General features: G+C 35.0%; 2 protein-coding genes across 9 annotated transcripts; one reads left to right on the top strand and one right to left on the bottom strand.

The window, feature by feature from the left end:
- Positions 1-6,472: 6,472 nt before the first annotated feature.
- Positions 6,473-7,267, top strand: LOC103931147 (flowering-promoting factor 1-like). The gene has a single exon (XM_009340567.3). It carries the CDS (start codon positions 6,600-6,602, stop codon positions 6,912-6,914), a length of 315 nt encoding a protein of 104 aa, XP_009338842.1. The 5' UTR covers positions 6,473-6,599; the 3' UTR covers positions 6,915-7,267.
- A 2,524-nt stretch (positions 7,268-9,791) lies between these two features.
- LOC103931160 (replication protein A 32 kDa subunit A-like) lies at positions 9,792-12,737 on the bottom strand. 8 transcript variants are annotated; one of them, XR_007256932.1, is made up of 9 exons: positions 12,473-12,737; positions 12,167-12,277; positions 11,947-12,044; positions 11,715-11,756; positions 11,503-11,580; positions 10,790-10,861; positions 10,459-10,689; positions 10,250-10,318; positions 9,792-10,116 (listed from the first exon to the last, which is right to left on the bottom strand). XR_007256932.1 is itself a non-coding variant. In XM_048580585.1 (7 exons), exons 1-7 carry the CDS (start codon positions 12,575-12,577, stop codon positions 10,854-10,856), a joined length of 504 nt encoding a protein of 167 aa, XP_048436542.1. In that variant the 5' UTR covers positions 12,578-12,737; the 3' UTR covers positions 10,727-10,853. The 8 variants fall into 8 exon arrangements, 2 of the variants coding, with proteins under 2 accessions (XP_048436542.1, XP_048436541.1); XR_007256931.1 differs by having other exon boundaries at positions 10,459-10,861; XR_007256930.1 differs by lacking the exon at positions 11,503-11,580.
- Positions 12,738-12,813: the final 76 nt, after the last annotated feature.

Below are 12,813 nucleotides of genomic sequence, written 5' to 3'. Positions count from 1 at the left end.
ATAAGTACATGATAGGCAGGAGAGGGTTTTTTTTTGTTTGAATGACAGAACAAGAGCACTATTGCTCATATAATATTTGATATGGAGTGTAATAGATTAAATGTCTGTTGGATATTAGATACATATATTTTCTTCAAAGATAACCCGTGTATAATATATAATTGTAGTCTACAACTAAACAAACAAATTACTTGAGTGGGGGCATCTGCCCCTAGTGAGTCTTCATTGGCTCCGTCCATGCTCCCCTCTAACAATTAACAACTTAACCCACTGACAAAAATAGTAATATTAGTTTATATCATATCACCATTTAAGCTTATACCTAACCTAAAAAGCACATTAGCTCTAGTATTATTCCTCTGAGCTTTGCTTTGTGGAATATTAAATACAAATAACGAGTATAAGTTCTGCCATTAGTATTGGATAAAGTACCCTAAGTTAAATGTTATTCTAGTTTATGAACTAAATTATACATAGACTTGTGGCGTTCAAATCCCGCAAAAAAAAAAAAAAAAGACGGTTATTATGTAACTTGATTCATCTTGAATATAAAAATCAAGAAATTAAACAGTTTTGATTATAAAATTAAAATGACGAATCTATGTTATTCGTAACACCTAGAATATATGCATTTCCCATCTGAGAGATGCAAGTACTGTCATATTTTTCTCTTATTTTATATTAAAAAAAAAAAAGATAGTGAGGAGCTTGGCACATTCTAGTGGAAGCTGCCTTTCCCTTGATTCTCACTTCAAATGAGATGTATGTATAAAAGGCTAAGCATGTTCATAAAGTTTGTGGTCTACATATGTAATATTGGAATCTTATAATTCTCCCCCACCAAAACCCTAATGCTTGTACGAGAAGAAATGTCAAAATATAAAAGTTCAAAGAATAACAAAAGGAATATGGAAATAGATCCGATCAAAAAAATGGAAATAGATGGTTGTCCAACAAGATCTAAACACTTCTATCATCATGTACACGTAATGCAAGGATTCTCTTGTCTGGTTCAAAATCACTTATTGAAGACCTTGAGGTATCCAAGTGCCATTGGTTAGCTCAACTTAAATTTATCCTCCCATTTATTCCCTTTTTTTCTTTCTAATTTGAATCGTTCTTAATTATACTCCTGTCATGTATACTTAGCTGCCAACTTTGGATAAAGGTTGTTTAACAAAACTATATAAGGGGCAGATGAAGTTTTATTGCAGTGGCGGAAAATAATTATGCAAATATATTTTGGTACAGGTTCTGTGGATGCAAATTTCTTTCTTCTTGTTCTTGGACGAAAATGCACCTGTAAAAACAATTAACACCTTAAGTTAAGGCTAAGAGCGTCACACACCCACGATGAATGGAGGGGGGAGCTTTGGCCGAAGAACCTCTAATGCCAAAGTTAGAATTTTGAGGGAAAAAGTGTTTGGAGAATTTAAAGAATTTTGCAAGAGGATTCAACTTAGGTTTTTGGAGAAAATGGGGTGGTATTTATAGGGGTGTGGCCGGCCCCTTTAGGAAAGATGGGAACCGGCCACTTTAGTGGTTTTTTTGGGTGGTAATCACCATCAATTAGCTAATTAATGAATTAATTGAGTAATAAATCAATTAATTAGCTAATCAATATAATTTGAAAGAAATAATTTGGGAGTTACCTTGTGGGGAAGATTTAATGAGGATGGATGAAATAGGTTTTGAATAAACACCTATTTTGATCACTTTTGACCTTGATTGAGTGATGATTGTCCATTGCTCGCGCATAGGAGTTCCGATGTGCCTCGAGGGTAATCTTGTTTTTTTAACCCAAAAATCCACGTGTCGCCTCCATATTTTTCTTGATTATTTTTGGCTCTACAGGTTCGATTCTCACTGATTCTTGTTCCCACTAACAATTAACTATTTAATCCATTAACGGTATCGTTTGTAAAACAAATAACAAAACAAAACTATGAAAGAGGTGGTATCCGCTTTTTTATCACCTTCATTAAGAGAGTAATTAAACCATCGAATACCCCCTGAATTTGTATTGAGTTCCCATTTTTTTTTCTATCAACTTCTTTGTTAGAAAATTAAGGACTCAAACTAATGATTGAGTTGATTGCCCTTAATTGTTTGGATTGCTTCTTTAAAATACACTTCCACTCAGAAACATTTTCAATAGAAGTGTTTGAAACTTTTAATAAAATTCAACTTCTCCCTAGAAAAGTATTTCAAGTGTTTCCTGAAAGGAGCACACATTTCCTTATCACTTAAACATTTATAGTAAGAGAACCAAAGGCTGAAATTCTACCGACTTTGATATGTATAACAAATATGCAAGATTCATGGTTGAAATTTTAGTAATTAATAGGTCCTAGCATGCAATTAAACAATAAATAGGGTAGCCTCATTGAAATACACGAACAAAGAAATTGAAGTAATTAGCAAATGCAATATAATACCAGCAGGTAGTGCAGCTTAAAAACTGCAGCATGCAATCCACTTGACATGGCAATGAACGTTCTAGACAAATAAATTTCTATGGTGAAAGAAATGAGAATCGAAGGAATTGGGTAACCCTGGATACTTCTGTAGTGGATAATACCGAAACGGAAATGGTAACAACGACAGAGATGACCAGGATCGAAGGAATTCGGTACCACTCAAGATTTTCTGAAAGGATTGGAGTTAGGAGGGAGTCTATATCAGTAGGACCTTGGGCATGGAAAAAGTGGAACAAACAGAAGCAAAGTTGGCATTGTGCTTGAGGGGCTTGGAGGCCTAAAGGCATACACAAGCCCTGCATGCAATGCTCTCTACATGCACGAGGGGGGAACATGGGAATATCAACTTTTAAACTCAAAAGTTGATCGAGGACCACTGTTACTTTGATTGTGTACATTTATTTTTTCTAATACTGTATGAGAGAAATTTAATTATGTGGATTAGTTAATTACATTAATTTTTAATCTATATCTTGTTAAATTTGCATCCGATCAATTGGTAAATATATATTTTTTTATTCAATGATTGTCGTTTATGAAATATGAACTTAGTACTTAATTACTATAACAAAATAAAAACAGACTGTCATTAGACCAAATTTAATCAACTATATGTTGAATTAGATATGCATCCCTAACCAAATGAACCCACATAAATTAAGATTATTCATACATGGTTGATCAAGTATGACAGATTCGCCCTCCACCACATGATTACGTGAAGTTTTGATCCTAGATTCAACATCAACCACTGGAAAAGTTTATTTGGTTAAATTTAAAGAAAGAAGACAGAAAATGAAGGATGCAGTGGACAATGACAGCCCTAATATCTATTTCTTATAAGTTACCTAATCAACAAAAAACTCAATATTTGACTAATCGAAACAAAATTTTTCTTTTTTCCAATTTGCAAACAGTAAGAAACAGATGACGTAAAGTGCATCAGTAATTATAGCAGAAGCCAACATTTGTACTGAAATTGATTTCTTGTCGCATGGTTCTTGATTTGTTATTGTTAAGTTCACTGAAGAACATTACAGTTTCTGTGTTGTCATATTTTTCACAGGCCCTTTTGAATGTGGCGAGAAACTTAACTTCCAAAATATCCTATGTAAAACACTAATCATGGATTTGACAAGACGGCCTCCTTTTTCCTCTCCTCCTACAGGACCATGTATGCCCATGTGATGACATGTGGAAAAACCATGATTTTTTTACAATGATTATTGAGAGTGGTCCTTTTGAATGACAAAGCACACTACATTAGGGCTCAATTATCTTTGAATTGACTTTGATATGTCTCGAGGCTGTGATTAGATTTGAGTGGTGTTGGGAATTTAGATTTGAGTGGCGTTGGGAATTTGTCATTAAGGACAATAATTGACTGTCTAATCTTAACCATAAAGTGTTTAATACCTTATTATTTTCTTTCACTTTATCTATGAATGAGTAAACTCATAATCTAATTCAATGGAATTTCGATGTTTTAACTTTTAAGTTACTAATTATTAACCATTATACACACATACTTTTACTGTTGAACTGGTTATCCCATTCATTTACAGAAAATATGTGTCGTCCGTAAAGAGTCATTTTTATTACACTCATTAAATAACGTATTTGTGCTAGATTAAATAAGATATTTATGTATCTTTTCACTTTTGCTTTTACACTGCCCTATCAACAGACTAACGTTTAGTACATAATTGATGAGTACGAAAGAGGCCAAAGGTCGCTGAGGAGATGGCAAGGCCATCTCTAACTGAAAAATGACCAAAGCGTCGTGATTAGCTTTTTAGTTCTGCAAAAAAAAATTATTCTAATGAATAATGATATACCATATTATATACTATTTTCAATCGAATGAGACAAAAGGTTATTGACCAAACATAACCTTTTAACCAAAAACTCATTTCCAACTGAGAGTGTCAAAGGATCATAGGCCAAACATAACCCCCTCAATAATTTATAATTTTAATTGAATTAATATGGTTAATTAAATTAAACTACCATATTAAAATAAGGTTATCAGACATATTTTGAATGTCACTTGTCACTAAATGAATAAGCCTCCGGATTTCTTATCTTTATATAATCTCAATAATTTTTCGGATAGTATGGAATGGTAAAAATTATGTGAGAAATGATATAGGAATGACTTAGGTATTTATAGGGAAAAAATTTTGAATTTTTTTTTACTAAAAACTTTCAAATTCCAATGGTAACTTGACATCAGCTAGCCGTTGGAAGGCAAGTGGGTTGGACTGGGGGCTGGTTGGCTGGCTAGAAATGGCCAGCCTGCTGGCCTGATTTGGGTGTTTTGGCCCGTTGGGGCCCACAAGTCCTTTGGCCTAACCCTCGGTTGGAGAATGTTTTCATGTCATTCCGAGCTATTTTTAGCCCTATGGTCCTTTAGCCGGGTCGATTGGAGATGGCCTAATAGTTGAACCCTAATGAGAAAGCAAATATGTACTCCATAGGATGGTATAGGAGTTGGAGTTCGATTTCTTTGAGATATTTTTTGGGGTGCATTTTTCCTCACCACCATCAAGTAGTGGTAATGCTCACCACCTATTTATTACCGTTTGATGAATTTAAAATTTGACATTTGTGTCTATCGACTACATAAATCTCAAAAATTAAATTCACCTAATAGTGATATATAGTGTGGTAATTATCAATTACTCCACTTAAGGGTGATGATAAAAAAATATTCCCATTTCTTTTGCTCATTTTTGAATAATAATTGATTTTTTTTTAAAGAGTCGAACCCTAATGAGAATGTAAATATGTATTTGATAACATTTGTATGCAATTAAATGTATGTCCATTTGAGAAGAGCTCAAAGATTATAACTCTATCATATATGCCTCTAAATTAACAAAATAGAAAGAGAAAAATTATTCTGATTAAAACTGAAATAGTATTGAAGAAACGAAAATCGCATTATGAATTGAATTATAATTTTTTGGGTTCTAAAAAAACTTAATCTGATTAATCATTCGTGATTACAAGAATCATTCAAATTAAATCTAATTTATGTAGGAAGACAAACACAATTGCCCACTTAAAAGTTCAATGATGAAAATAGTAACTTTGGTTACCTAATTTCTAATTTGTCTAAAGTTTTTATCTACTTGTTTTATGATCAATAACTAAAGGAAAGTGATATTCACACACCTATTTTCACTTTTCATACACCCCTCTCAATTTCAGTGGTCGAATTGAATGAATTGAAAAAAATCAATGACAAAATAAAAACGTCCATTTTAACTAAACTACATTACTAATGCTTTTATTTTTAGTTGGAAACTCTGAAAATAACACATGAGACTCCATGAACTTTTTATTACATCATGTTTTTGGCGTAATATTTTATAATGTTGATAAGTAGGTGAATTGACGTTAACCTGTAAAATGACAAAGAATCTAAGAAGAGACTTACTTTGAAAAAATCTCTTTACCATCTCTCATCCAACAAATCGGATTTGACAAGACACCAAAAATTAGCTTTTAAGGTTACAAAAGCCAGCCCCCGACCCAATCACTCCCACTCCCTTCACGTGGACATCTCGTGATATAAGTGGGTGCATCATTGACTTTCTTTATTGAATCTTTTCTTAAACAATGAACAGTGGCATGCATTCGTGTAGAAATATTCCCACATCACCAAAAATTAAAAAGAGAAAAAGGATGAAAAAAAAATATAGCATTTTGCAATTAAGCTACACAAAGATTCTTCCAAACCCCAGCCCCACGGAATTGGATGTTGATGGTGATGATTTGCGCCCTAAATCAAAAAACCCTAGGGGCATCCATGCACCCTCATATTTTAATCACATTGGTCCCACAATATCTAGATTCTCTTCCAAAGCCAAACATGCCCACGATCACGCTCCTTTTCAGTTTCTCACTCCCACCCAATGAGTATTTGCCTCTTGTTTTTATTTGTCTCTTTGACACGTATAAATACACCCTCCCACCTTCTGTTTTCCCACACCACACCAACCCAACCCAATTCATTTCCTTCCCCTCCTCTTTCTCCAAAGGAGCAGCAACAAATTACAACCAATACTACCCACCAGAGAAAACCCCAGTTGCAGATACCAGAAAGAAAAAATGTCTGGGGTTTGGACTTTTAAGAATGGGGTGATTCGCCTGGTCGAAAATCCTCAGGCCGAGACATCTTCCAGGAAGGCTTTGGTGCACTTGCCGAGTGGAAAGGTGGTGTCGTCCTACTCGATGCTCGAGGAAATATTGACGGGGTTAGGGTGGGAGAGGTACTATGGAGGAGACCCCGATCTCTTCCAGTTCCACAAGCGATCTTCGATCGATCTAATCTCTCTCCCCAGTGACTTCTCCAAGTTCAACTCTGTTTACATGTACGATATTGTCATTAAAAACCCCAATATCTTCCACGTTCGGGACACGTAGGCATCTGTGTGACATCAGTTGGAATTCAAAAGTTGTGTGAGTCTTCCTTGATATGTTGTTGATTTCTCCTTCTTTTTTCTTCTTCATATCACTAGGTTACTTGGTTCTTTTAGTACGTGATTGATCTGCTTTTGGGTTTGTTGGTATACGTCGAGTATACTTAGGAATGGCTTCAGCCATAGGTTTCATTCATGTCTCCCCTAATTAACCCTTCCTGGTTAATTCAGTGTGTATTTGTAATAAAAAGTAGACCTACATGGTGTTTGTGTTATTTTGGATATTTTGGGTTGCTTTGTAAAATATTTTGGCATTGTATCATCTAATAATAATAGTGTATGTCATTGAAAGAAGCAGATAGATCGATTCTATTTCCTTTTTGTTCCATGCCAGCCTAAGATGGCTACCTAGTGAGGAAGAGACAGTGCCACAGCTTGTGGCTATATATGAACGACATACCACGGTTTGATGGCTACTTTGCTTATATGATTATGTGAACCCTGAATTTATAAAAGCTGACCAATTGGTACTCACTTAAATTAAATCTTGAATTCAAGATTCAAGTTTTGGGGAGTTCGTTACAAGGCACGTCCTGTCTCACTTCAACGTTTGCTCATCTTCATGCCTACAAAATGTCCAGAAACGTTCGAACACCCACTTTCTTTAATTGTTCTTGAATGCTTTTTTTTTTTTCTTTGTTTTTGGTTTAAATTGATTCCAAGTTTTGGGGTGGGTTTTCACGTTCTATTTTAAATGATTAAAAGCTTGAAAAATCGATTTTGAAAAAGAATGTGCACAATTTTCTATAAATTGCAATTACATTAAGGATAACATTTGTGCCTCCCCGCTTATAATAGATAATCCCACACCTGTAATTAACGAATTTTTGCAGTCTGAACATTATAATCATACTCTAACCAAGCCAAAAAAATTGTACTCTAAAACAAAAGCTATATTTTTTCTAAACTATTTACATAATTGTCACACTATCCAAAGTCTTGTCTTAAGAAAGTTTGGGTGAAAATATTAATTGGGGAGAAAACATTATCCATTATCCAGTAGAAATGTGCCTCGTGTTTGTGGCTGAGAAAGAGAGAGAGAGAATCAGTTATGAACACGAACACTTTTACAGTTGTTGTTGACTGGGTTTTGATTGGAAATGATTCCATAAAAGTGACATGATCATGATGCCCCCGACTTGAGGGGGATGAAGATCAAAATCTCAGAGTGTGAGGGGCTGCACGTGAAGGAGATATCACCAGCCAGGTGTCACCTGCCACGTGTAATAATGGGATTGTAACTTCGCTTGAGCTTTTCTTGTATAGAGTGTGTGTGCACGTGGCAAAGACTTTTAATCCCAGAAACGGATTTTGATGTTTGTGTTGTTTTCTGAGAAATCAAAAGAAAAGAAAATTACATAGTATCTAAAGACTTAGAGTTCGTTTAAAAGTGCTTTTAATCAATATTTTAAAAGACTTGTCTCAGGGTGTGCTTAGGCAGCATTTGAGGCCGGACGTGAGGGTTGCCGCCTCTATTTTGAGGGAGTGGGCGGACAGCGAGCCGCTGAGGCGAAGGAGGTGTGCCTCAGGGCGCCTCTATTGGTTGCTTTAATAAAAAAAACTAGCATTTGCATACACATTTTGTGTGTATAAACACATTTTTTTAGAAAATGAGAAGGAGAGAGGGAGAGAGAAAACGTGGGGGGAGTGGGAGGTTTTTTTTTTCTTTTTTTTTGAGGCTTCAATAAAAAACAGTAAATTTTGGATTTGTGAAATTACATTATTGCCCATTATTTTTTTTGTGTGATAGAAGTCTAAGTAGTCTTTTCACCCTCTTTTAGTTGACAAAGAGCGTTTCATTAATTAATAAAGATAAAAAAATTAAAAAAAACTCTCAAACCCAAATTTTGGATAGATTTTAACTACCTTATACCTCTTCCTTACACCATCCCGCGTGCTCCGGCGACAACCACGACACTAATCTTTGACAGCCTTCTGCAGCACCCGTTGCCAGCCTTCAGCAGCAACACCACCACCCCCAGCGACAGCACGCAACACCCAAAGACTGCACTGCTGCCAGCACTCCCTCAGATCCCCATTTTTTACGGCTAGGGTTTCTGATTTTTTTTTTTTTTTTATATAATGAATGTGTGTGATGTCTACGTGCGGTTTTATGTGTACTCATTGTTTTTTTTCATCCTTTATTTATATAATATATATTTATATTTATATTTATAATATATGTATGCTTAGGATGATTATTGATTAATAATCTTTTTTTTAATATAATACATGTGTACACTCAATGTGTGATTAATATTTATGTGCTGTGTTCACTTGTGTATTATAATTAATATTGCCGTGCATTGTAATTACATAATATATAGTTCCATTGATTAATTGTAATGCTTGGTTAATTTTATAATAGATTTGGATGATATTACCATTTAAAATTTTACAAAATATTATTTTATATATAATTATATGTAATATATAAAATATATATTTTTTAAAAATTAGGTTCCGTGAGGCTTCGCATCACACCTAGGCAGGGCTATCCATAGGACGTCTTGCCTACGCCTTCGCCTTTTAATACATTGCTTTTAATACAGTTGAATTTTGATAAATTTTGTTTGAAACCAATCTTTAATAAAAATACAAGCAAATCCTAAAAACCACTTTAAGATACTTCTTAAGAGAAACACATAACTAGTATTTTTTTACATAAAACACTCAAAAAGTATTTTTAAAAATCATAACTAAAAACACTTTCGATCATTTTAAAAACGCTTCCAAACGAGCTTTTAGCAGCGTGATTTTTTAGAGACAAAAACCGAACGAGTAGGAAACAAGATATGACATAACCAAAAATACAAGGAAACAAGAAATAATATTTTCCCAACACTAAGTTGGAAATGATTAGTATAAACTGAATTTGTTATCTCGCAACATTTTTTGATCAACCAAAATAGCGAGCTCGGTTAAATTGAACTTTGATACTGAACCCACCTGAAGATCCAAAGGGATAAATTAGATATGGGAAGAGAAATACACATAACAGTGTTCATACAGGTACTTCCAAGTTCCAACCCTAAGCACCAAGTTCAATTTGTGATGAATATTAACCATATGCTGCTGATTTGTAGTGAAACTCGTCGATTGTGGAGTATATTAAGCCTTCCTCCTCGAGAGACCTGATAGCTTCACTGGAATACCAAAGTGAAATTCAGAGAAGAATCAAATATTTCAGCGTGTGAGCAGGTGCAAGCGCATGTCTGTTTGTATGTGTGTTTGAGAGAGAGAGAGAGAGAGAGAGAGAGAGAGAGAGAGAGAGAGTACAAGATCTTTTCCATGGGAACTTTCAGGTGCTGGAATAGTTAATCTGTGTGTATCCCCTTTTATTTTCCACTGGAATGAAATAACAGTACCAAAGTTTCAATACAACCAGCACCAAGATAACTAAAATGCGAGGCTGCAGCCAACATGTCTTAGGCAACAAAAACAAAACCAAATCGGGAAATGAAATTAACAGTAAAATTGTTACTCACATGCTTGAAGGCTGCTGCAGATAGTCAAGGACCAACTGATCACAGCTCTTTAGTCCATCAATGCTAACTTGCCCGGAGAACTACAAAATTGAACATTAATTGCTTGCCAAACAAGTAATGACAACATAATTGGTTTGACGGGGCTGTCTGATATCCAGTTGACCTGCTCTCCACAGGAGTGTTCAAAGATGAGTTCACAGGCTGGGTTTGAGTGGCAGTGTTCCCTTGCAGCTTTAATAAATTATAAGGTACAGTCTATCAAATTCATCTTCAAGTGAATGAATGCAGAAAACAAAGTAATTCGTTCATCAATTCAAAATAGTAATGTAACTTGGACATCTGCAAGTGGGTATGTATGCATTCAATGAAGTGGAAGGTAACTTCGTCAAAGTTTTTCACAGGCCTGTAACAAATTCAAGGCATATACTGTCAGTTTTAGTATGAGTGGTTGTTAAAGCAGTATCAACAAAGCATGATATACAACGATCATACATTCATCAAAAACAAGATAAATAAAACATCCAAAGGGAGTACTAGTTCGTGTCAATCATGCAGCAAATCAACACTAACAGAATGCTCCCTTACAGAAAGAAAAAGAATTGACCAATTTTTTTAATCAGATATCCAAATTAAAGTGAATGTCATTTTTCTACAATAGTTGTCTGAAAACCTGAGTTCTTTGACAATACATAAAGACTTCAACGTAACCTAGAGGACAGGGGGACTACTCCCAACAAGTTAAGAAATTGTTGAGCCAGATCAAGAGCTCAGTAGTCACAGTACATCTATGCTAACAGATTTATAAATTCACCTTTATCTTGCTTCAAACATATGAGACACAATGTTTGTTTGAGCTCAGTAGTCACCTGCGTATATTGTGTGTGCTATGTACAAATATTCATATTTGACAAGTCCTGCCAGCATCATTCTACATCAATTGACAATCTGAAATTATCCATATGATACATTCGTGCAATGAGAAGTGTAAATTTCTACAGGTACTCAAAGTAATAAAAAAAAAAAGGAAGATCTATATACCCATACCTCACAGAAAAGGCAATAATCTGTCGAACACCTTGAAAGACTTTCAAGTGTCCGTTAACACGAACATACATTCCATCTCTATTGCAAAATGGATCAGAACATAATATGTATTAGCACTTCACAAGGTTTTGGTTACTCAACAATCCCGATATCTATATACAAAGACTCAAAATTCCAACGTAAAACTCACTGATGATAGTGAGATAACTTACTCTATTTCTTGCATTTCTCTTGAGTCAAAATTCTCATTCACCCTGTTGAGATAATTAAACATAGAAGATTCAGAACTTAAATCATTACGGGTCTATCCATGTAATCGAAACACATGTCTAGCTTATGTTGCTAGATTGTGCATTTCACTGAACACCAAATGCAATAAACTCTTCAAACAGTTAATATTGTGATAATATAAACGGAATCAAAATGGACAATGCAAAAAACTACCATCTTCGGCACTTGATTCGCCCTGTCCCGTCATCCACAGTGAAACCAACATCAGTGTTCCTTTCGGCATTATCGAAAGCCATCCTAACCACCGATACCTAACCAACCAAACATCATATTAACTGAAACGTTTCGGAAATCTCTTTTGTTCCATTTCAAGTGACTGTTAGGAGTAACAAACAATAAAATCCCGATGAAAATAAAAATGGTGCATACATACATTGGCAACGTCTGCACCATTGATCACAAAGTTTGATTTTTCATCACCGAACTGATGAGCTTCGCTGATCTGCTTCACCGTCACCGGAACCAATCCGTGAGTTTCGCGGCGCTGAAACAACAATTGCAACAAAAATACTTACAAAAACCGATAAATAGCAAACATAAACGGAAATAAGTGACGAAACACCGACTTGGCCGAAACCCTAAATCAATTTTTAAGCAGATAAGCATCAAAACTACAAACTAATTAATTAGACACTCTTTAATTTTCATACTTTTCACAGTTATTCGAGAGAAGCGTTACCTTGGCCGGAGAGGGAGTGGAATCGCCGAATTGAGTGGACTGAGAAGCCATGAAACCACCGCCGGAGAAGGCGTTGGTCGCGTCGAATTGGGAGCCTGAGAACATCTTTGAAAACCTTAGAAACCGATCTGGGAAAGGAAAGAGAGAGGAAATGAAAGTGGCGGTCTGAGATATTTAGGAAGGCAAACAATCTTCCCGCCAATCTTGTTTTTACTTTTTTATTTACCCGCTGAATTTTCGTCTTCATATCGGAAAAATGATTCGAATTGAATCCGTCCTTTTTATTATTATTATTGATTTATATTTTATGCATATGAGAAAGATAATTGTTATTTATGAAG

Source organism: the organism of the source record quoted next, unplaced genomic scaffold (assembly GCF_019419815.1).
Source record: "Pyrus x bretschneideri cultivar Hongxiangsu unplaced genomic scaffold, Pyrus_bretschneideri_v1 Contig15, whole genome shotgun sequence".
NCBI lineage: Eukaryota > Viridiplantae > Streptophyta > Magnoliopsida > Rosales > Rosaceae > Pyrus > Pyrus x bretschneideri.
This window is presented reverse-complemented; position numbering and strand designations above follow the sequence as displayed.

Coding starts and splice junctions, on each gene's coding strand:
- LOC103931147 (XM_009340567.3), top strand. CDS start 6,600: ATGTCTGGGGTTTGGACTTTTAAGAATGGGGTGATTCGCCTGGTCGAA.
- LOC103931160 (XM_048580584.1), bottom strand. CDS start 12,577: ATGTTCTCAGGCTCCCAATTCGACGCGACCAACGCCTTCTCCGGCGGT. Junction 12,278..12,472: donor CCACTCCCTCTCCGGCCAAG/GTAACGCTTCTC, acceptor TTGTTGTTTCAG/CGCCGCGAAACTCACGGATT. Junction 11,581..11,714: donor AGAGAAATGCAAGAAATAGA/GTAAGTTATCTC, acceptor ATTTTGCAATAG/AGATGGAATGTATGTTCGTG.